This window comes from Capsicum annuum, chromosome 10, assembly GCF_002878395.1.
Source record: "Capsicum annuum cultivar UCD-10X-F1 chromosome 10, UCD10Xv1.1, whole genome shotgun sequence".
In the NCBI taxonomy this organism is placed as follows: domain Eukaryota; kingdom Viridiplantae; phylum Streptophyta; class Magnoliopsida; order Solanales; family Solanaceae; genus Capsicum; species Capsicum annuum.
Genome location: NC_061120.1, coordinates 182,532,100 through 182,554,351, shown reverse-complemented (window position 1 = coordinate 182,554,351; position 22,252 = coordinate 182,532,100). Strand labels below are relative to the sequence as shown.

General features: G+C 35.2%; 2 protein-coding genes across 2 annotated transcripts; both read left to right on the top strand.

Moving 5' to 3' along the window:
* Positions 1-4,458: 4,458 nt before the first annotated feature.
* Positions 4,459-7,354, top strand: LOC124887846. Its single transcript, XM_047397762.1, has 4 exons — positions 4,459-4,522; positions 6,262-6,402; positions 6,523-6,691; positions 6,955-7,354. The coding sequence occupies exons 1-4, from the start codon at positions 4,459-4,461 to the stop codon at positions 7,352-7,354; spliced, it is 774 nt and encodes a 257-aa protein (XP_047253718.1).
* Positions 7,355-8,505: 1,151 nt separating this feature from the next.
* LOC107843415 (protein ELC) lies at positions 8,506-12,462 on the top strand. Its single transcript, XM_016687705.2, has 2 exons — positions 8,506-9,942; positions 12,053-12,462. Exon 1 carries the CDS (start codon positions 8,676-8,678, stop codon positions 9,888-9,890), a length of 1,215 nt encoding a protein of 404 aa, XP_016543191.1. The 5' UTR covers positions 8,506-8,675; the 3' UTR covers positions 9,891-9,942; positions 12,053-12,462.
* Positions 12,463-22,252: the final 9,790 nt, after the last annotated feature.

Here is a 22,252-nt window from a genome sequence, read left to right as displayed (position 1 = left end):
TAATTTCTTTCATAGAAGAGGAAAGTTGATTGATGAAAATTTGCATTCTACCGTGAATAATATGGCGGAATTATTGAGCAAACCTTTTATGGAATGGTTATACACACAATAGAATTGAAGTTATCCCCATTTATTAGATATCTTTTGAGAATTGAGGGCTATTAAAAGGTACAGTAGGCTTTTAAGTATAAATGTAGAACAACATATCCGGTAAAATTTCACATGTGAGGTGTGGGGAAGGTAAAGTATATGAGACTTTCCCACTACCTCGATGAGGTTGAGAGACTATTTTCGAAAGACCCTCGGCTCAAGTGTAGCAAATTCAGGTACAAAAAAAGGAAAACGATAAAGAAAATATGACAACTAACAAGGGAACATCATAAAATCTACCAGAAAAATAATAATCAGCCATAAAATAATGCGATAATTGAAACACAATAGACAACAACAATGATAGATATCTACGACTAAACCTTAAAGCTAACATACTATGGTGCACTACAACACTCCTATCCGACTTACCTTTTACATTAATACACGTTCTCTACATTCCCCTATCTAAGGTCATATCCTAGGTAACCTAAATATATGCATCATGCCCTATTTAATCACCTCATCCCAATACTTTTTCGGCCTACCTCTACCCCTTTTCGTACCTACTATATCCAACCTCTCACATCTCTTCATTGTAGTTTCTGAACCTCGCTTCGTCACATGTCCAAACCATCTCAATCTCGTTTGCCTCATCTTATCCACCACGGAGGCCACTCCCACCTTATCTTAAATAACCTCATTCCAGATTCTATCACACCTAGTATGTCCACACATCCATCTCAACATCCTCATCTTCGACGACATGCATTTTCTGAACATGAAAATTTTTGACTGACCAACACTCCGTCCCATATAACAATGCCGGTCTAACCATCACTCTATAAAACTTACCTTTAGTTTTGATGGTATCTTTTTATCACACAAGACTCTTGAAGCAAGCCTCTGTTTTATCCATGCCGCACCAAAAAGATTAGTGACATCACCGTTTATGACCCAACTACCCTGGATAATAGAGCCAAAATATTTAAAATAATCACTCTTGGGGAGAGCCAGTGTTTTTAGATGCCCTTCTATGCTGTCCTCATGCAATTACTCATTGAAATTCAACTCCAGATACTCTATTTTGGTCCTGCTCAACTTAAGTCTTTTCGCTTCCAGAGTTTGTCCCCATATTTTCAATCTATCATTTACGCTGCTACGCGTCTCATCAATCAAAATTATGTCATCTATAAATAACATACACAAGGACACTTCATTTTGGATACACCGCGTCAATACATCCATTACTACGACAAAGAGGAAAAGATTAAAAATTGATTCCTGGTGCAACCCCATTTCTACAAAGGAAAATATTTAGATTCTCCTCCTTCCTTCCTAACCTCCACCTTAGTTCCATCATATATGTTTTTTTCGCCTTAATATCAGTCATCGATACACCTCTAGCCTCCAGGCATCTCCAAAGAACTTTCGTTGGACTTTGTTGTGGGCCTTTTGAATGTCAATGAACACCATATGTAAGTCCTATTTCCTTTTTTGATATTGCTCCATCAGTTTCTGCAGCAGATGAAAAAAATATGTAGTAGATCGCCCTGCATGAATTCAAACTATTCTCAGATATGGACACACCCCTCCCACACTTTCAACTCCACCATTCTCTCTCAAACTTTTATAGTGTAACTTAACAACTTAATGCCCCTATAATTGTTACAATTCTAGTTGTCTCCCTTATTCTTGTACAGTGGAATCATTGTACTCCACTTTCATTCTTTGGATATCTTAGTCGTCTTAAAAATGATATTGAATAACTCAGTTAACCACTTCATACCTGCCCTACCTAGCTCTTTCAAAACTCCACCGAAATTTCATCAGGTCTAGCCGCTCTCTCCCTACTCATTTTACTAATAACATCATCACTTCATCAACCGTAATATAGCCATAATTTTTAAAATCCCCATATCTCTTGGAGTACTCTAAATCCTCCAGCAAAATAGCTCTATCACTTACTTTGCTCAATAATTTATGAAAATATGCTTACCATCTCTACTTGATGAACGTTTGATTCGCCAATACCTTATCATCCTTGTCATTGATGTCCTTCACTTGATACAGTCCTTGGGCCTTACCCTCTCTCATCTTCACAAACCGGTAAAGTTTTTTATCCCCACATTTGTCCCCTATAGCTGCATATAGTGTTTCAAAGGCTGTTGTCTTAGCCTCAGTGATCGCTACCTTCGCCGATGTCCTAGTCACCTTATAAATCCCCCTTTTCATACTTTTTTCTTCCTTTTCTTCCACCCCCATTTAACATAGCTTGTATTCTTAGATTTCACTTTTCCTTGAACTTATCCATTCCACAATCAATCCCCTCGATGACCACCAAACTTGATCCTCGACACCCCAAGCACCTCTATAGTTGTCTCTCGAATGCAACTAGTTATCTTTCCCACATTCTATTCGCATCCCCATTACTCTTCCAAGCTTTCATATCCAACAACCTCTTCCTCAAATCTCGAGAGAGGGTAGGGGTCAAGGAACCCAATTTAATTTGTGGTCGAACATAAAGATTCTTCTTCTTCTTACCCCTCATAATCTCTAAGTTCATAAGTAAAAGCTTATGTTATGTAGTGAGGGTCTCATTCGGTATGACCTTGCAATCTTTGAGTAGGCCTCTATCTCCCTTCTGAAAGAGTAGGTAGCTAATTTAAGTTTTAGCTGTTAGAGTTATTGCTCTGATTTTCTATCAAATTTAAGTTTTATTTTCTTAAAAAAAAATAAAAGTAATATCATAATTACTTTTACTTTTTCTGAAAGGTAAAATATGTTTTTTTTTTCATATTTAGCTAACCTCTTTCTTAGAGGAAAGAGTTTGGAACTCTATAAATAGAATACCCACCTTCTTATAGAACAACACAGTGGCATACACAATGTAGTCATCAAAGATTCCTATTTAAGGGGAGATTTCTCCCAATAGATTTTAAGATTTTTGATTTAGTTTTCAATATGTGGGCTTCTTGGCCAATCATATAAAATAATATGTATTTTTTATTATAGTTTTCTTTGTCATCTGGATTATCGTCTTCATGATTTGCAAACTTTAAGCTTGCACATGACACCTTCTTAATTTCAAACCAAACAGGTAGTATCAGAGTCTATGGTCCAATGATGAAACAAAGTTGAAGGCAGGTTTAAAGCGGTTTCAAATCAAGATGCAACCAATTTGATGATAATAGAGATTTTTGTCCAACTAAACGGGGATAAGAAATTTCAATCATATTTTCAACAATCCCGCTGCTCCATCTTTTAAAACAAAATCAATTATCAACACATGCTTATGGGTCCAACTTTCAACCTTTGCTTATTTTTAACGTTTGAGATCCTTTCAACTCAGGCATATACTTTTAACGCATGAGCTCCACTTTTAATCTTGTTCACTTTCAATGCACAAGACTCTACTTTCAGCCTTGTTTACTTATAACACAAGGTTCCAATAATATCAACTCATGCTTTTATTTTTAACGCATAGGGATCCAATTTGTAAATCATATCAACTTTTAATCATGGTAAGCCACAATGATATATGAAGATCGTGTGAATAAGGAATATCATGATTATTTTGCTAGAAAATCAAGCCAAAAAGGGGAGATTGTTAGGGTTTTTGCCCTAATTTTCTTACCAAATCTAAGTTTTATTTTTCTTGAAAGAAAAATAAAAGTAATATCATAATTACTTTTATTTTTTCTGAAAGAAAAATATAATTATTTTTCATATTTGGCTAATCTCTTTCTTGAAGGAAAGATTTTGAAACTCTATAAATAGAATACCCCCTTCTTATTCAACAATACAATAACATCCATAATGTAGTCATCAAAGAGTCTTGTTAGGGGGAAGATTTTCTCTCTCATTAGTTATTATACTTTTAATATTAGGTTTTATATGTAGGCCAATTGACGAAATTATATAATAATATTAATCTTTTTAGTATTGTTTTATGTGTCTTCTAAATTATCATCACGATGGTTCGCAACTAATAGTTTCTGCATATGCCCTCTCGATTTTGAATCCAACATTAGCCACCCTACTACGGAAGATAACTAAGTGATTTTCCTTCTTCGAGAAGCACGAATTAGCTATCACCATCTCAAAGGTTATAACAAAGTTCAGAAGGGATGTTCCACTACCGTTTCTGTCAAAACCAAAACCTCCATGGACCTTGTCAAAATCATTAGAGGTAACTATAATGTGGCTATTAAAGTTTCCACTAACGAATATCTTCTCGATGTCTGATATAATAAGAAAAATATTTATTTTATTTTATTATTAGTCTAAATAGTAAATTCAATATTTGTTTTGATTCGAACTTAAGTTTCATTGTACTGTATCGTTAAAATTCATTGTTAGATAACGATGAAAAGTCTCATTTTAAGCAGAGGTGGATCCACGTGGTTCCACGAGGATACACGTGCACCCGGTAACTTTTTTAAAAAAATTATATATATGTATAGATACCATACTAAAGTGTTAATATATTTAATTGTGCACCCTCAATAATAAAACTTTTCTGGGTGCACTGGTTCGGAACCCAAATGCGAGCTTCCTTTATGGCCCGATGTTGTAGGTTCGATTTCTGATGGAGGACCCATTTTTTTCATTTACAATTCTTTTATACATTTAAATGTCACCAGCCAGGCAGCCACCCATCTGGACCCACCACCCTTAATTAATATATTTGCTGGATATTCTCCCATTTCAAGCCCCGTATTTCTAAATATTTCCCTGAATTTCCCTAGAAACTAGAAAGTCATAGTACACAACAAAGAGAAAGGAACAATTCTTCATTTAGTGCACCATAACAGGTACACATCTCTTTCTTTTATTTTTTTTATTTCTTAATTTAAGTTTGGGTAATGTTAAATGCTTTTAATATCAATTTGTTGCTCGAAAGTTAGTGTGTAAATTTTTTTTTATTGCTTCTATTTAAGTTTATGGGCTTTGATTAAAAATAAATAAATAATTATTTTTTATCTATATTCTTGATGATTTTTTTGTTTTGTAGAAATTTGTTATTGATTCTTGTGAATTGAAATGGATATATATTATTCTCCTCAACCAAATTCTAATTTTAAAGACAAGTCTTATCGTCTTATAGAAAAGTTTGATGTGAATTCACTTAAATTCTATCCAAGGAAAAGAAAATCCATTCATATTTCATAAATATTACTTTACAATACGATATAAGTGAGAAATCACTATATTCAACAAGGGCCTTGTCAGCCGATTCTTTCTCAATTTTCTCAAACTAGAATTGGAACGAAAATGCGCTGATTTAATTCGACATGGTATGAGGATTCATATTCTAGGTGAATGGAGTATAGTGTGAAGAAAGATATTGTGTTTTGCTTGTGTTGCTATTTATTAAAAATGACTACAAAAACCAGCTTTAAGTCTTGGAATCATAGTTTGAAGCGATTTCAATTACATGTTAGTGAAGTAAATAACGTTCATATAAGATGTTTCACTAAAATGATAGATTTTGAGAATCAATCTCAATCAATTCAAGTTGCTTTGAACAAACAATCTGAAAAAAATAAGAAGTGTGCATCATACTCGTTTGGAGGCTTCAACTAATGTGGCAAGGTTCCTTTTGAAATTCAGATTGTCTTTTCAAGGTCACGATAAAAGTGAATCTTTCAAAAATAAAGATCTTTTTCTAGGTATTTTGAAATGGCTAGGAAAAATGCTTCCTGATTTGAACAATGTTATTTTAAAACATGCTTCAAAAATGCTATGATGACTTCTTCAAAAATTCAAAAGGATATTGTGAGTACTTGTGCACAAGAAACCGTGAAAACTATAATTAATGACTTGAATAGAGATTTTTTTAGGATTTTAGTTGATGAATTTAAGGACATATCACACCATGAACAAATGACTGTTGCACTAACATATGTTAACAAAAAATATAAGTGAATGAGCGAGTTGTTGCTATTGTTCGTATTGGTGATACATCGGCAAAAACGTTGAAAGAAACAATATGCTCTTTGCTTATGAGACACTCTTTAAGTACATCTAAAATACATGGACAAAAAAATGATGGGGCTAGTAACATGCAAGGAGAGATGAATGGTCTTAAAGTTTTGGTTTTGCAGGAAACTCCATCGGCATATTGCATTCATTGTTTTGCTCACCAATTATAATTGACAATTGTAGCCGTTGTCAAAAAATATTTGCTCGTAGATGAATTTTTTGCTATTATTACTAATGTGTTGAATATGATAGGAGCATCATTTAAGCGCAAAGATCAACTTCAGGACCATCAGACAGAAATGTTGGAGCAACTACAAGAAAGTGGTGAAGTTTAAAGTGGAAAAGGATTAAATCAACAACGAGGACTTCAAAGGCCAGGTGACACTCGTATGGGGTTCACATTTTAGAATATTGGATGACTTATTGGTTTATTTTCATCTATAGATCGTGTGCTTGATGCGATTAAATGTGGAGGCTCGAATCCCAACGGTATATTACAAGCCGGAGCTTTTTTTACTATGATCACTGAATATGAATTTGCTTTCTTGCTTCACTTGATGTTGAAGATATTGGTGATGTCCAATGAGCTAAGTGCATCATTACAAAGGAAAAAGTAAGATATTGTCAATGCCGTGATATTTCTTGACATTACTAAGAAAAGATTACAATTTGAGAGATGATGGAAGGGATTCTACAATTGGTATCTAAGATGAATGATTTTTGTCTTTCAGGAAAGTCAAAGCGTAGGCCTTCTAGTGTTACTTACTCACATCACTTACGTGATGAGCTCTTTTATGCTCTAATTGACTTGCAACTTTAAGAGCTTAATAATCGTTTTGATGTTGTGAGTGGTAACTTGCTCCTTGATATGGCAAGCTTAAATCCAGCTAATGCTTTTGCTAATTTTGATAAAGAAAAAATAATGATATTGGTCAAGCATTATCCGGATGGGTTTGGTGAATCAAAGCTTCGAGAGCTTAGTTACCAACTTGATACTTTCATTATGCACATGCGACATTGTGATCCTATATTTTCTAATTTGAAAGAAATTGGTGATTTGACAAAAGCATTGGTTAATGCAAATCTTGTGGAGACTTATTCTCTTGCGTACTTACTTGTGAAGTTGATGTTGATTTTATCAGTCGCTACTGCAACTGAAGAAAGAGTTTTTTCATCCATGAAGCATATCAAGAATGAATTGCATAGCAGCATTGGTGATACATTTTTAAGTGATTATTTAATTTGTTATATTGAGAATGATATATTTGTAATATAAGCAGCGATGCAATCATTGACCGTTTTTAGAATATGAAAACGCGTCGATGTATAATATTAAAGGATGATCTACTTTTGTTATATTAGTACTACATTAATATCATTTGATCATTTTAAAGTTTATACTTTGTCCATAATATTTTTTAGAATTTTTAAGTTTAAAAAATTCGTATGTCAAGTTATGTAGTTGATAATCGACATGATTATTTTCCATATAATGGTGCACCCCCTATCTTCGAATTTTGGGTTTGCCTCTGATTTTAAGTAATGACTAATTTGGTGTGCTCGCTGGTTACCTTATCCCTTGCCCCCCCCCTCCCCCCACTTTATCTTTACTTATTAGTATTTAATAATTCTATTTTATCATTTATCCTACCTTTTCTTTATGGTAATCCTCGTATCTTATTTTTCATATAGATTTATTCATAAAATTGTAAATGTGCGAGATCATTGTAATGACGAAAAATGATTCAATCTATCCAAATGTTATGTTCATTACATACATTAGAAAACGATATAACATAATACACTATGAACAATATATAAATCATAGAAACAAAATGCATGTAAAGTGACACTTATTTTAATAGTTGTTTGGCCAAATTTATTTTTCTTCAAAAGTGCTTATTTTTTATTTTAAAAATTTGAGGTGTTTGATCAACTTTTTGAGAGAAAATAAATATTTTTGGAGAGTAGCAAAAATAATGTTTCATAAGCTAAAAATGTAGTTTTCCATAAAAGCACTTGTGAAAAAAATATGCTCCCTCAGTAAAAGAATAACCTACTTTTTTTAAGTCCGTTAAAAAAAAGTGAGCTTTATATTTTTTGATGGTATTTTAATTTTAACTTTTCACATGACATGTTTAAGATTATAAGATTAAAAAATATTTTGGTATATTTGAAATAACTTTAATTTAAGAACATAAAATTTAAATTTTTTTATTTTCTTAAATTTTATGTCAAGTCAAAATAGATTATTCTTTTTTAAATGAAAAAGCTATATTAAAAAACTTGATCAACTATTTATTACTGTTTAAAAGAGTTTTTGAAAATTTATTAAGATAAATATAAATTATTTCTCACTAATTTTTTTATTTTATTTTTTTAAAATGAGATTTTAGGTTGAATGAAGGGTATAATACGGAATGAGCATATTGTCAACTCTTCCACCTTGTTCCCGAGCGATTAACTTCCCTGTTATTTTCAGCAAAAAAATAAAATGAAAGCCCTTTCCTGCATACGCGGTTCACCATCTCTCTAAGCAACCTAAACCCCCTCCTTCCCCTTAAATCCCTTAGATCCCCTTTCTCCCTTCATTCCTAATGATGCCTCCAAATTCCCAATACATCCAACAATTCCTCAGCAGCGTTCTCTCTCAACGCGGCCCTTCTTCCCTTCCTTATTCGGAAGACGTCAAATGGTTAATCCGACAACACCTCCTTTCTCTTATCGAAATTCATCCTTCACTTCAACCTAAAACTGCTTCATTCACTCACAACGATGGACGTACTGTCAATTTACTACAAGTCATCGGTACTGTCCCCATGGTATACCACCAAGTTACCTACAATATCCCCGTTATTATTTGGCTCATGGAGTCTTACCCACGTCATCCACCGCTTGTCTTTGTTAACCCCACTAGAGATATGGTCATTAAGCGTGCGCATCCGTTTGTGAATCCGTCTGGCGTTGTTTCGATTCCGTATCTGCAGAATTGGGTTTACCCTAGTTCGAATTTAGTTGAATTGGCTCGTAATTTGAGTCATTTTTTTGGTCGTGATCCCCCGCTTTACGCGCAAGTTAGACCGGATTCAAACCCTAACCCTAATCCGAGCCAGACCGCGCATCCTCCGCCGAGTACGAGTTTTCCGGGGATCGGTCACGTGTCGCAGGTGATTAGGCCGGCGATACCGCCTGGGGGATTTCAGCAGCAGCAGCAGCCAGCGTTACGGCCGCCGTATGGGGCGGCGGTGAAGACGGAGGATCGGGAGGAGGTTTTTAGGAGGAATGCGATAGATAAGCTACTTGGTAGCTTTAGTGAGGATATAGCGAGGCTGAGGGAAGCGCGGGAGAAGGATGTGGACGGGTTGTTTAATGCGCAAGGAGTGTTGAAGCAGCGGGAGGAGGTGTTGAAGCTAGGGTTGAAGGAAATGCAAGATGAGAAAGAGGAGTTGGAGCAGCAATTGCAGATGGTTTTGATGAATAGTGATGTGTTAGAAGGATGGTTGAGGGAGAATGAAGGGAAGTTGAAGAATTTAGGGAATGTGGATGTGGATACGGCATTTGAGCCTTGCGATAATCTTTCTAAGCAGATGCTGGATTGCACGGCGTCAGATTTGGCGTTAGAGGATGTGATTTATTCGTTGGACAAAGCTATACAGAGCGGGGCAATACCGTTTGATCAGTACTTGAGGAACATAAGGTTGTTGTCACGTGAACAATTCTTTCATCGTGCTACTGCATCGAAGGTTAGGGCTGCTCAGATGCAGGCTCAAGTTGCTAATATGGCTGCTAGAACATCACCGTATGCATTGTGATAGACATCTGAATCGCTTGCAGTCGGTTCACGTAGGTCGATATATTTTCAAGGTTGGTTACTTGTGAATAATATGTCAGTGTGCTATATCTCTACCAATAGATTTTGACACTACATTTTGGCGTGGGCTTTTAATTGGCATTTATTGGTTGTATTATTTTGTTTCCAAAGTATAATCACATTCAAGGGATTTCAACTGATATCCACGATTTTCATTTCTGTCAAGTAATCCCAAGTTTATATGGGATTGGGAATTTGGACCAATGGTTAGTGTTTCGTCACTCTCCCAGGAATGAGTTGTAAGAGATTCCAACTCTTTTGTCTTTTGAGGCGTTCCTCAAGCACTTTGCATTGTGTATGAAATCATAAAGTTTCTCCATATGTGCTGTTTGTCTAAACATGGAATTCAAAGATGTGTACGTAGACTTATTTAGTTAGTGATAGCGGAAGAACATGCTTCAGCAATAGTTAGAGAAGTTAGTTTGATATAAAAGTTTACTGAATTTGGTTTATTGGAAGTTGCTGAGAAATAGATTGATATCAATAGTTAGGAACATTCCAAAATATGAAAAAATGCCATATGAATTGGGCTGAAGTGAGTTTTTGCGACTACAATTCTTGATTTCTTGTGTATTGGAGCATGCAGTGACATAAGTATCATTCAGGAAAACGTCATAATTATCCCATCAAACTTGTCCCAAATATTTATTTACACACCTGTACTTTGTAGGGTTTGATTCAGCCTTACTATTCCGAAGTGAAATAAACACCCCTTTTAAGTTTTGGCATGCCGGAGAAGTGAAATATACACGTGTCAGTGTGTGTAGATCACTGCCTGCCAGAAATTCCGCATTTCTTGTTTGACGGGTTCATTACGTGAGAGTTAACCCTGCAAAATGCAGGTGTCTAACAGTAAGCCTGGGATAATTTCGGGGTACTCATGCCTTCTCCCTGCCATTTATATGGAATGTCTACTCAATTTGTTGTGCCATGGAATCACACAGAATCCAAAGCTAGGAACTTATGTTGTATTTAGACCATATTATGAAATGCATATATTATTATGAGGTAGTTAGTTTAGACATACAAAAAAAGTACTCCCTCCGTCCCATTTTATGTGTCGTCATTTCCTTTTGATCCGTCCCAAAAAGAATTTCATGTTTCCTTATTTTTGACAACTATTTAATGGCATCATCCCTTTTTATCCTTATTGGGTCTATTTAATAAGAAAAGACAACTAAAAAGTAAACATTAAAGTGACTTTAAGAGGGGCAATTTGTAAACTTTACAAAGTCATCATTTATTTTTTAAACTCCGTGTCCGGTCATATGGCAACACATAAAATAGGACGGAGGGAGTACTTAGTTTAGAGAATCACTAGATTTATATAGACTTTGTTACACGTTAAACTATAAAACGTATTTGAACGAGTTTATTTGTTGTCTTTCAAGAGAACAAAGCACTTTAGGTTTTCATGGACCACTAGCTCTCGCTCGTTTTCTAGTTTTTTGGCTGGGACACCCGTCGCCTAAAACCTTCCATGTTTACATAGTCTACCTCCATCTAGTACTTTTTACCCACATCATGGCATTGCCACAATTACAAAAGTTCAACATTCAAAAGGATAACCAGGTAAGAGTGGTTTAAACTTCTCTTAGAAATAAGAACTTGACTTTTGTTGTTTGTTTTCATAATTTTCCTTGCACGGCTTGTTTTGCTAGATTATCGTTCAACTTACATGATTTCTAGTTAGTTTGGGGGAAAAGGGGGATCATTAGTGCAATTCTTTTTGTCCTTATGGATGAAGTCTTTGGTTTTTACATTCAATGCTTTCCTGGTGCCTAACAAGGACCCGCAATTTATGTTGCTTGGGCTCTTAAAAAATATCGACGGTGTGTGTCGGATACTTCAAAAGTAGTGCAGTTTTGGGGAGTCTGACGTGGGTGCGGAAACATTTTTGGAGAGTCAAAGCAACATAGCCTGCAATTGCTAATGATTATAATGATTTGTTCGTGTACTATCTTTTGTCCGAATGATGAATTTGGCTTCAAGTTAAGGGTCTGGAGTGGAGGATTCTTTTGAAAAGATTAAGGTCTGACCATTTCACATGGAAAATTGAGTCAAAAGAATGTTGTTTTTAACTTCTATTGCCATATATGCCAGGCATTTTGATCTTGAAGACTTGCGATTAGTCATGCTCACTGCTATTGTTCATTCAAGCTTTTGAGCCTCTCACAAAAATAATAGAAGCCTGGGATGCTCTCCAGATACTATCTTCATTTACTGTTGCTAGTTGTAAACTGTGTAAAAACATTGGATACTTTTGATACGAGTTGTAAACAGAGTAGAAAGTTATGAGAAGCATATGGTACTTGTTTTGCTTATTGATTTGGATGATGACTCCCTCTCATGCTGTCATAGTTTAAAATCATTTTCCAAGATCATTATCCAAGTGAGATATATACTTGCGACAACATATTAGTTTCTGTTGTTGCTCAATGACTGCCTCTGCCTGTTTATGCCAGTGTTACATATATAATTTTCTTCACGTGTATGCTACATATATTATATCACACCAGTGATTAGCTTTCTTTTCATTACTCTCAAAAGCGAGTTGTACGGGTTCCACCTCTTTCTTCGTCTGCCTTAGCGTCTGCACTTATGTGCTTCTTAGGATGGTTGTTTAGTAATCAGTATTAAATTGTACAGATAGAGCTTAAGCTGTAGACTGTTTGAGCGTGTATTCATGTAGGTGTAGTGATACTATTCTGTTCAGTTTTTTTTTTGTACATATTTTTCCGAGCACTGAACATGTTTAGATTAGGAGTTTCTCATGCACTTTGCATTATTTATGAAATCCTATAAGTTAATCTGTCCATCTCATATATATTTGATTGGGCACCGGGGTATAAGATGTTCTATTCGACTTATCTGTTGTATTAGTGTTAATTGGAAAGAATATACTTTAGTTTTACTCCAGTGGAAAAGTTGGTGTAATACACATCTCATTAAACCTTGAAATGCCTTAGCAAATTTGAATTATTGATAGCCGTCTTAGAGATTGAGTTATGTTAAGCACTTGGAATGTACCAAATTTTGAAACGGGATAGTGTTAAGTTTAGGAACAACATACCTGGTGGAATTTCACAACTTGGGAAGGGTAAGGATACAAAATAGTAGTAGTCAATCTCGCTTACCTCCTTACTGGTTTCCTCATTTTGTCCACTACGGAGTACAAAGACCAAGGTTCTTATTCTTAAAGAAATCAATTTTGGGTCTAACTCAATCCCCAAATTTAGCTCCTGAGGGAGGATTGTTTTAGGACCATATTAGGAGACCAAGTGACCCATACCCCATCCGATGTGGGTACTTCAACAGTGGTATGGAGTAACATAGCATACCATTTATATGAAATGTCTGCATGGGTCTGCACAAAATACCCATTTGCGTTGTTTATACTGATTTCAGGATTGGTATGTATGACTGATACTAATGAAGACGGTGATCATGTTCTTCATATAATAATATTTTGCAAAGTATTCTCAGATGTTAGGCCTACTGCGCCTACTGTTGGTTTGCTCCTAGAAAACTCAGTTGACCTGGGTGGATGCTTGAACTTGCGCGCGCTTTCATTTTATGACTTGTGGTTCTGCTGCTATTGTTGAAGTTCAAACTTGTGCATCTTTTGCACCGTGCAAACAAATCAAACTTGTGCATCTTTTGCACTGTGCAAACAAACGTTCCAGCAGTGCAATTTTTTTCTCCAAAGAACAGCTTCGATCGTCCGTTTGTTTATCCACTTGATAATACATGAATCTAAGCATACACACTTCTGTACATGCATTATATGTGCGTGTATATAAGCTTTAAGCAAATTGTACAAGTATGTTCTTGAAGGCTATAGGTCTCAATTCTTTGAAAAATAAAAAGCAGATTAAAACTAAGCGCCGGAAGAAACCAGTCGCCTAGGTAACGAAATAATAAGCAGCACCTTCTTCACACGCTGAGCAAATTGATATATTATTATATGCATATTAAAGTTAGACATGTCACTAATGAATTTTTTTTAATTAAATACTAGTTAATATGTCCGCGTTTCGCGCGGTCATAAAAGCATATTTAAATTCTAAGAAATATTAAATTATATGTATAGGATTTTCAGATAACTATCTGTAAACATCAATTGCCACATCTTCAGCAGCAGTAGCATTCGAATTCTTTTAATTATATTTTTGAAAACTTAATATTTTTTCTCCGGACTTAATGTGTTATTTATGCATCAATTTAAAATATAAATTTTTAAATATTAGCTCATAAAAATACTCTTTCCTGATACGATTGAAAATATAAGCACCATCGCACTATACTATGAAGATCTCATCACATTAAAAAACTTGAAAGAATATTTTCGATACTTTTCAACTTCCTCTAATGTGTCACTACGTTACACTTCTTTTCTCGAAGTTGAAGGAAACTTGACAACCTCCAATTTTACCTTTGGAAATTTCACAATTTCAGAAATTTCATACATACAGTAAATCTTGAAGGCAACAAAAAAAGCCAAATAAATTACTAATTAAAAATTTGTCTTACATTTTCTTTAGCCATTTTCATTGAATATGTTCTTACTAATTTTACCTGGCTACGTTCATGCTATAAAAACGTAGTGCCAGAAAAAAGATTAACTTCCTGCTAATTAGGTAACCAAGTTAACTTATAAATCAATGTACCTAAAATTTATACCACATAATCAAGTGCTTTATGAAAAAGGCCCGATGATACATAATGCAACATTTAATCAAATATTAAAATAAAAAATAATACATAATGCAGTTTTTAAGAACTAATCAAGCTTATGTTGTCCACAAAATATTAGAATTTCACCATGAAGACAACTTAATCAAGCTTCAATTCATATCTAGTGAACACAATGGATATGAACAATAGGGAAGAAAACCTGGGAATGAAATTGGTTGCAACAAAATAAACTTTGGTGGTAAAATTAGATAAATGGACTACATACAACGATGATTTGCTAGCATTCGAAGGAAAAAGCAGCAACCGAACCGAGATCGTGATTAAAATCAAACCTCTTCATTCACTTCAAAAAACTTTTAAATTCTTTTCGAATCCCTTCTACCATATCTTTGTGCTTGATGAATATGTGTGTGTTTCTCCATGCAGGTTTTGTGTTTCAATGTGTGTGTGTGCATAGATATATATATATATGAAACAAATCTTTATTAGGACAAAACATTCTCGATGCTTCAAAACTCACGTAAATTTTACATTTAAAAGGAGTCAGATAACAATTAACTCATGATAAGCAGTCCCAGGAAACAAATACAGGTTTTAGTTCAAAGACAACTTCCAAATTTATCCCAACGTGTAGGACTTTATGTTGTTTTGGGTACACAATCTGTATTATGTCAAAACAACTTCAACACAAGTTCAAGATTAAATCAAGAACACTTATGAAGTTTTCCAACACCCTCAACACAAGTTCAATATGAACTATAAAAGAAGTGTGTTATTTTATTTAAAGAAAAAAAATATGAAGCAGAATAAGTCAAGTTCTCCGAATCCACAGAGTATCCTTAAGGAAATAATTCATCTCAAGTACCCGAGGTTGCGGAATTTTCCTCCCAGGATTAAATGGCTTCACAACCAGAATGTAGTGGTACCTCAAACTTTCTCATTTTCTCTGAACTCACTCAACGAGAGATGATCACACGGAATTTTTAGAAGCAAGAGAAAGGTTTTGCTTATGCAGAAAAATTCATACTAAACCTGTGAAAGAATGCAGGTTTATATAGACATGAAGTGCCCCTGTCTATAGTGAACATGTATCGGATGCACTCGGTCAATTGGTAGATTTGATATCTTTGAACTATCGAGCTTTACTGTACACCTAGACAACACATGTCACACAACCAATTTTTTACTGTTTATGATTCTCACGGTTTTATTTGTTTCAGTCATGAACTCGTCCCGGTCTCATGAGAGCTTATAGAATAGACCTTTACTAACATTCTCCTTGAAGCAGCTTCCACTTCTCCCTCACATAGGTGATTTATAAACGTTCAATCCTACAGATTAAACTATTTGGTCAAATCTGCCAAATTTAGATAATCATTAAAGCCTTCACATCATAAGTCTTATCTTTGTTTACTAAACATTGTCTACACCATGAGAATGGGTTGGGTATATTGATAATGTTGAACCTATTAGACATAACTTTGTTTGATCTCTTTGAATCTAGATTTTGGGATCTCCAGTCTGTTATGTAGAGTTACCGCCATGCTGATTTGTCCTAGGCCGTAAAACCCATTCCCTTGGATGTTCTATTAACCCCCTCTCTAGATAGGCCTTTTGTAAGTGGATCCGATACATTATCTTTTGACTTCACATAGTCAACAGTGATAATTCCACTAGAGAAAAGTTCTCTAACGGTATTATGTCTCTGTCTTATGTGATGAGATTTACCATTGTACATCATGCTCCCTGCCCTACCTGTTGCCGCTTGACTATCACAGTGTATACATACTAGTGCCAGTGGTTTGGGCCAATAAGAAATATCTTCCAAGAACTTTTGGAGCCATTTTGCTTCTTCACTAGTTTTATCTAATGCGATAAATTCTGATTCCATTGTAGAGTGAGCAATATATGTCTGTTTGGACGATTTCCAAGAGACTTCTCCTCCACCTATAGTAAATACGTATCTACTCGTGGATTTTACTTCATTCAATCCGGTGACCTAATTTGCATCACTATATCCTTCAAGTACCACTGAATATTTACTAGAATGCAAAGCATAGTCTTGAGTGTATTTAAGATACTCCAAAACTCTTTTCATTTCCATCCAATGAGTTTTATTGGGATTACTCGTGTACTGACTCAACTTACTAATAAAACATACTATGTCTGGTCGTGTACAATTTATTATATACATTAAACATCCCAACACTCTTGTGTACTCCAACTGTGAGTCACTTTCATTTTTATTCTTTTGAAGTGCAAAACTCACGTTCAATGGAGTCATGGCAATTCCAAATTTCAAATTCCAAATACTTGAATTTGTCAAGTACTTTTTTGATATAATGAAACTGTGACAATGCCAACCCTTGTGAAGTTCCATGGATTCTTATTCCTAAAATCACATCCGTAATTCCAAGGTCTTTCATATCAAACTTGCTCTCAAGCATTCGTTTCATAGCATTTATGTCTGAAATATCTCTACTAATGATAAACATATCATACACATACAAAAAAATGATGACCTTGTAATTTGGAGTGTTTTTAATGTAAACACATTTATCACATTCATTTATCTTGAACCCGTTTTCCAATATAGTTTGGTCAAACTTTGCATGCCACTGTTTAGGTGCTTGTTTTAGTCCATAGAGTGACTTAACCAGTTTATGCACCTTCTTTTATTTACCAGGAACCACAAAACCCTCGAGTTATTTCATGTAAATTTCTTTCTCCAATTCTCCATTTAGTAATGTTGTTTTCACATCCATTTGATGGATTTCAAGACCATATACCGCCGTAAAAAAAATTGACATATGAATTGACATTATTTTTGTTACTGGAGAGTATGTCAAAGTAATCAAGACTTTCTTTCTATTTGAAGTCTTTTACTACAAATCTTTCCTTGTATTTATCAATAGTACTATCTGTTTTTATTTTCCTTTTGAAGATCCATTTAGAACCTAAAGGTTTATTTTCTGGAGGAAGATCAACCAACTCCCACATATGGTTGCTTAAGATTGAATCAATCTCACTATTTACTGTCTTTTTTCAAAAGGATAAGTCTGAAGACGCCATCGCTTCTTTAAATGTTTGAGGCTCATTTTCTAAGAGAAATGTTATAAAATTTGATCCAAACGAAGTTGTCATTCTTTGATGTGTACTACGTCTTGGATTCTCATCATTGTGTACATCCTCACTTGGTTCATCTCGAGGTCATTTAGACCCTTCACAAGACTGTTCACGTCTAGTTTTGTACGAATAAATGTGTTCAAGAAATTCAGTATTATCTGGTTCAATTTTTGTATTTTCAATGATATTTGCATGTTCGAATTTATGAACCAAAAATCGACATGTTTTACTACTTTTAGCATATCCTATGAACACGCAGTCCATTGTCTTAGGTCCTATTTTTACCCTTTTAGGCATAAAAACTTAGACTTTCGCTAAACACCCCAAACTTAGAAATATTTTAAGTTGGATTTCCTTTCTTTCCATTTTTCATATGAAATTGATAGTGTCTTACTGTGGGGCACTCTATTAAGTATTCGGTTAGCTGTAAGGATAGCTTCCCCCATAAGTTTTGCGATAAACCTGAACTTATTAGTAAGACATTTATCATTTCATTTAAGGTTCGGTGTTTTCTTTCCAAAATTCCATTAGATTGAGGTGAATACGGGTCCATAGTTTGATGAACAATTCCATTCTCTACACATATTTCTGCAAAGAGAGGTTCATACTCTCCACCCTATCAGTTCTTATCTGTAACACCCCAATTTTCTGAACCGGAATGCTATACAGTGCTTATGACCCCAAAGGACCACAAACTAACCTATGACTAATATCTATACCTGCACACTGCATAATATATATGTAAAATACAGAAAATATGAACAATAGGACATAAGGTTCAACTGAATAAAATATCTAGCAAATCATAACATCCATATGGGGTAACAAATACCCAAAATAGCTGAAGTCTGAAACAAATCCGAACTAAATTTAAAAGCCTCTATATACTGTCTGAGTAAGGATTTGAAGGAACATGTCTCAAACTAACTCCGTAAATTGAAAGATAATCGAAGAAAATAAATGAAGTCAAATCATATCGTCCTCGAATGAAGAGGACTCACTGCAACTCTGTATACTGAAATACGACTGCTATTGCTGATCTGGAACTCGTGGCTCTGAACCTATGGTGTAACATAAAAGAAAGAACCATAGCGCAAATGCGTCAGTACAACTGAAAGTACTGAGTATATAAGTGAGGTAGGCTATATGCAAAAAGGCTTACATGCATGAGCAGTGCTAACTGAATGACTAATATGAACGTGAGAGTGCAAACATGCATACATAGTAATTGAGATTGTAAATACGTGATATCTAGATCTGTATGCTAATACATGGTTTATTGATATCTAACATGACTAATACAGGGATTTCTGATAACATGGATGACTGTGTCTGACAGTCCTGAATCTGATGGAACTACTTGAGTTCTATATTGTAATTGAATTGACTATATCTGACAGTCCTGGTATACTAAAATCTGAAGAACTATCTGAGTTCTTTTACTGAGACTGGGACTGAAACTGTGGGAGGTAGTTGTTTACCGACATAACCCTAATACGCTATAATAGCTGAGATGGGATCTAATCTGTGCCCTGATTGAAAGGGTATCAATACCGCGCCACTGGTAAGGACAAGATGTGAGTGACCCTTATCTGGAAGGTTACTCTAATGAGAACGGTGGGACCCTGGTCTTACAGGTTGAATCACCTCATCAACCCTAATATGACAGGTTAAGATATCTCAACCTACGCTGGTTACGTAGTTCTAGAACACAAGGATGACTGCTAAGAATCACACCCTTATCTGGCAGGTGAGTTCCCATCCTTGGGTTCACTCGATGCTAACTTCTACTCCCATCCGAAGAGATTGAACATGATTAACTGACTGTACATGGACTGAGTAACTGACTTCTATTTACTGACGGAATAGTACTATTATCTAAGAATTAACTGAGATCATGAGATTTCTGAGATTTCTTGAGTCACATGACTGTCTGAGTTTTATAGATCATGGCTTGACTGAGAGTATCGTGATAACATGACATGAATCTAGGCACACAACTATATTTTTTTAGGTACAAGTACCCTCAGGACTCGATAGAAAGAAACTGACACACATGACTGACTTGATCATAAAAATAGAGTCCACAATTCACAATATCATAAGTAGGGGATTTCATACTACACTTAGTTCTCAACATCTTATACATGGAAGGGGATGCGCACAACATGTATATACTCACGTTGCTTTAATATCATGCTCATTCCATATCACAACAATAACACACAATAATAACATGGAGTTCATGTGGAGTCATAAAGAATAGAACATAGGCTTGTCATTTAAGCACTATTAAGTCATAGAAACATGGATTCTATCATTCTTGGCATTTTATCAAACACCTTACATGCACAACTTTGGGCATAGGTGTACTTATTAATTTGACAATCTTAATCCATCCAAAATTCATGGGTTTCAACTAAACTAATCACATGCTTCATGAAAAACACATCAAGATACAACCTTGAATCCAAACAACAATCATCAACATGAATATAGTCATAACACAATAAGAAAATCACAATTTATAATTTAAAACATGATTCTTGAGCTCCATGGATGAAAGAGATCCATGGATGAACACTACATATACCTTAGTGATTGAATCTTGAAAGAGATCTAATGTTTCTAAAGGTTCTTGAAGAAATCCTTAAGCTTGCTCTTGATTTTTCTTGACTAGGGTTTAACCCTTTTGGAAGAGAATGTTCTTGTTCTTGAGGAGATGATCTTGAGAGAAAACCCTAATCTTGTGGTTGACAGTGTATGAGAGAGCTTTTTGAGATGTTTAACTAAAGAGAATAGAAGATAATACGCTCCTTGAGGGTTATAAGTCGTGGAAAGTGAAGGAAAGGACCAAAATACCCTTACAAAAATGTTCCTCAATTGCTGAAAAAAATAGCTGACGACATTCGTGACAAGTCGTCACGAAATGTCGTCACAAAAAGGTAAAATCTTGATTTTCTGGTTAAGGTTGACGACATTGGTGATAGGCTGTCACGAGCGTGACGACTTATCACAAAATGTCATCACTAGGGGTGGAAATCTGCCCAGGGCTGACGACATTGGTGATAAGTCGTCACGCTTGTGACAGCTTATCATGAATGTCGTTACTCAGTTTCCTAGCTGACATGCTGGAGTAAAATGGGCATAACTCCTTGCTCCGATATCAAATTTAGGAGAAATTAGTATCGTTGGAAAGATAATTCAATTTATCTTTTGGTGGGTTATTTAGAAATTCATTGCATAACGAGAGATATGCTCATTTGAAGTTGACCATACCAATATCCTTCTCAAGAATTCAATCGGTAAGGAAATGTTTTGATTCGTCCATTACCTAGGACACTTTTGAGGCCTTAATATGAGTCAACCTTGATTATAGCACTACAAAAGCACTAAAATTTATTACTCATGAGTTCGAAGCATGATCCTAAAAATTTTTGAACTTTTGGGGTATTACAATATCCCTCCTTGGGAACATTCGTCCTCGAATGAGACTGACTAAGCTGAGATTACTAATGTACTGGCCTTACTTAAGGGATGCAATATCTGAAACATGATGACATGACTGACCTGAATGATAAACTGAATATATCTGAACATACTGAATATGCATATCTGATGCATAACTGACAAGCTAAACTCACGCATATCTGATGCATGACTACGTGACTGAACTGTTACATGTATGCATGACCAAATGCAATGATATTTAGTACCAAATTCATAAATAGAATTCTGAACATAAAACAAAATAAGCTTAAGAAGAACTATTATCTTGAGCTTAATCTGAATTGGTGGAGAAAAGGTGAGGATACTTGGTACGCATATCTACTTTTGCTTCCCAAATAGCTCCATCAACGGACTGGTTTCGCCAAATAACTTTGACTAGATGAACTTTTTTATTCCTTAAGCTACAGATCTGATAGTCTAAGATTTCGACTGGAATCTCTTCATAAGAGAGGCTGTTATGGATATCCATACTCTGAGTAGGGACTACAACTGAAGGGTCATCTATGCACTTCTTGAGCAAATAGACATGGAAGACTGGATGAATTGAAGCTAGATCTGGAGGCAATTCAAGATCATAAGCTACCTTACCCAAGCGACTGAGAATTTTGAAAGGACCGACATATCGGGGACTGAGCTTTCCCTTCTTACCGAATCTCTTCACCTCCTTCATAGGAGAGATCTTGAGATATACAAAATCATTAACTTTGAATTCTAGATCCTTTCTACAAACGTCTGTATAAGACTTCTGTCGGCTCTGAGCAGCCCAAAGTCTTTCTCTGATTAACTGAACCTTATCTAAGGAATCAAACACTAAGTCAGGACCTATGACTAAGGCCTCACTAACTTTGAACCAATCTATTGGAGATCTGTACCTCCTACCGTAGAGAGCTTCAAACAGAGCCATCTGAATACTGGAATAATAGCTATTGTTGTATGCAAACTCAATCAAAGGAAAGTGGTCATGCCAAC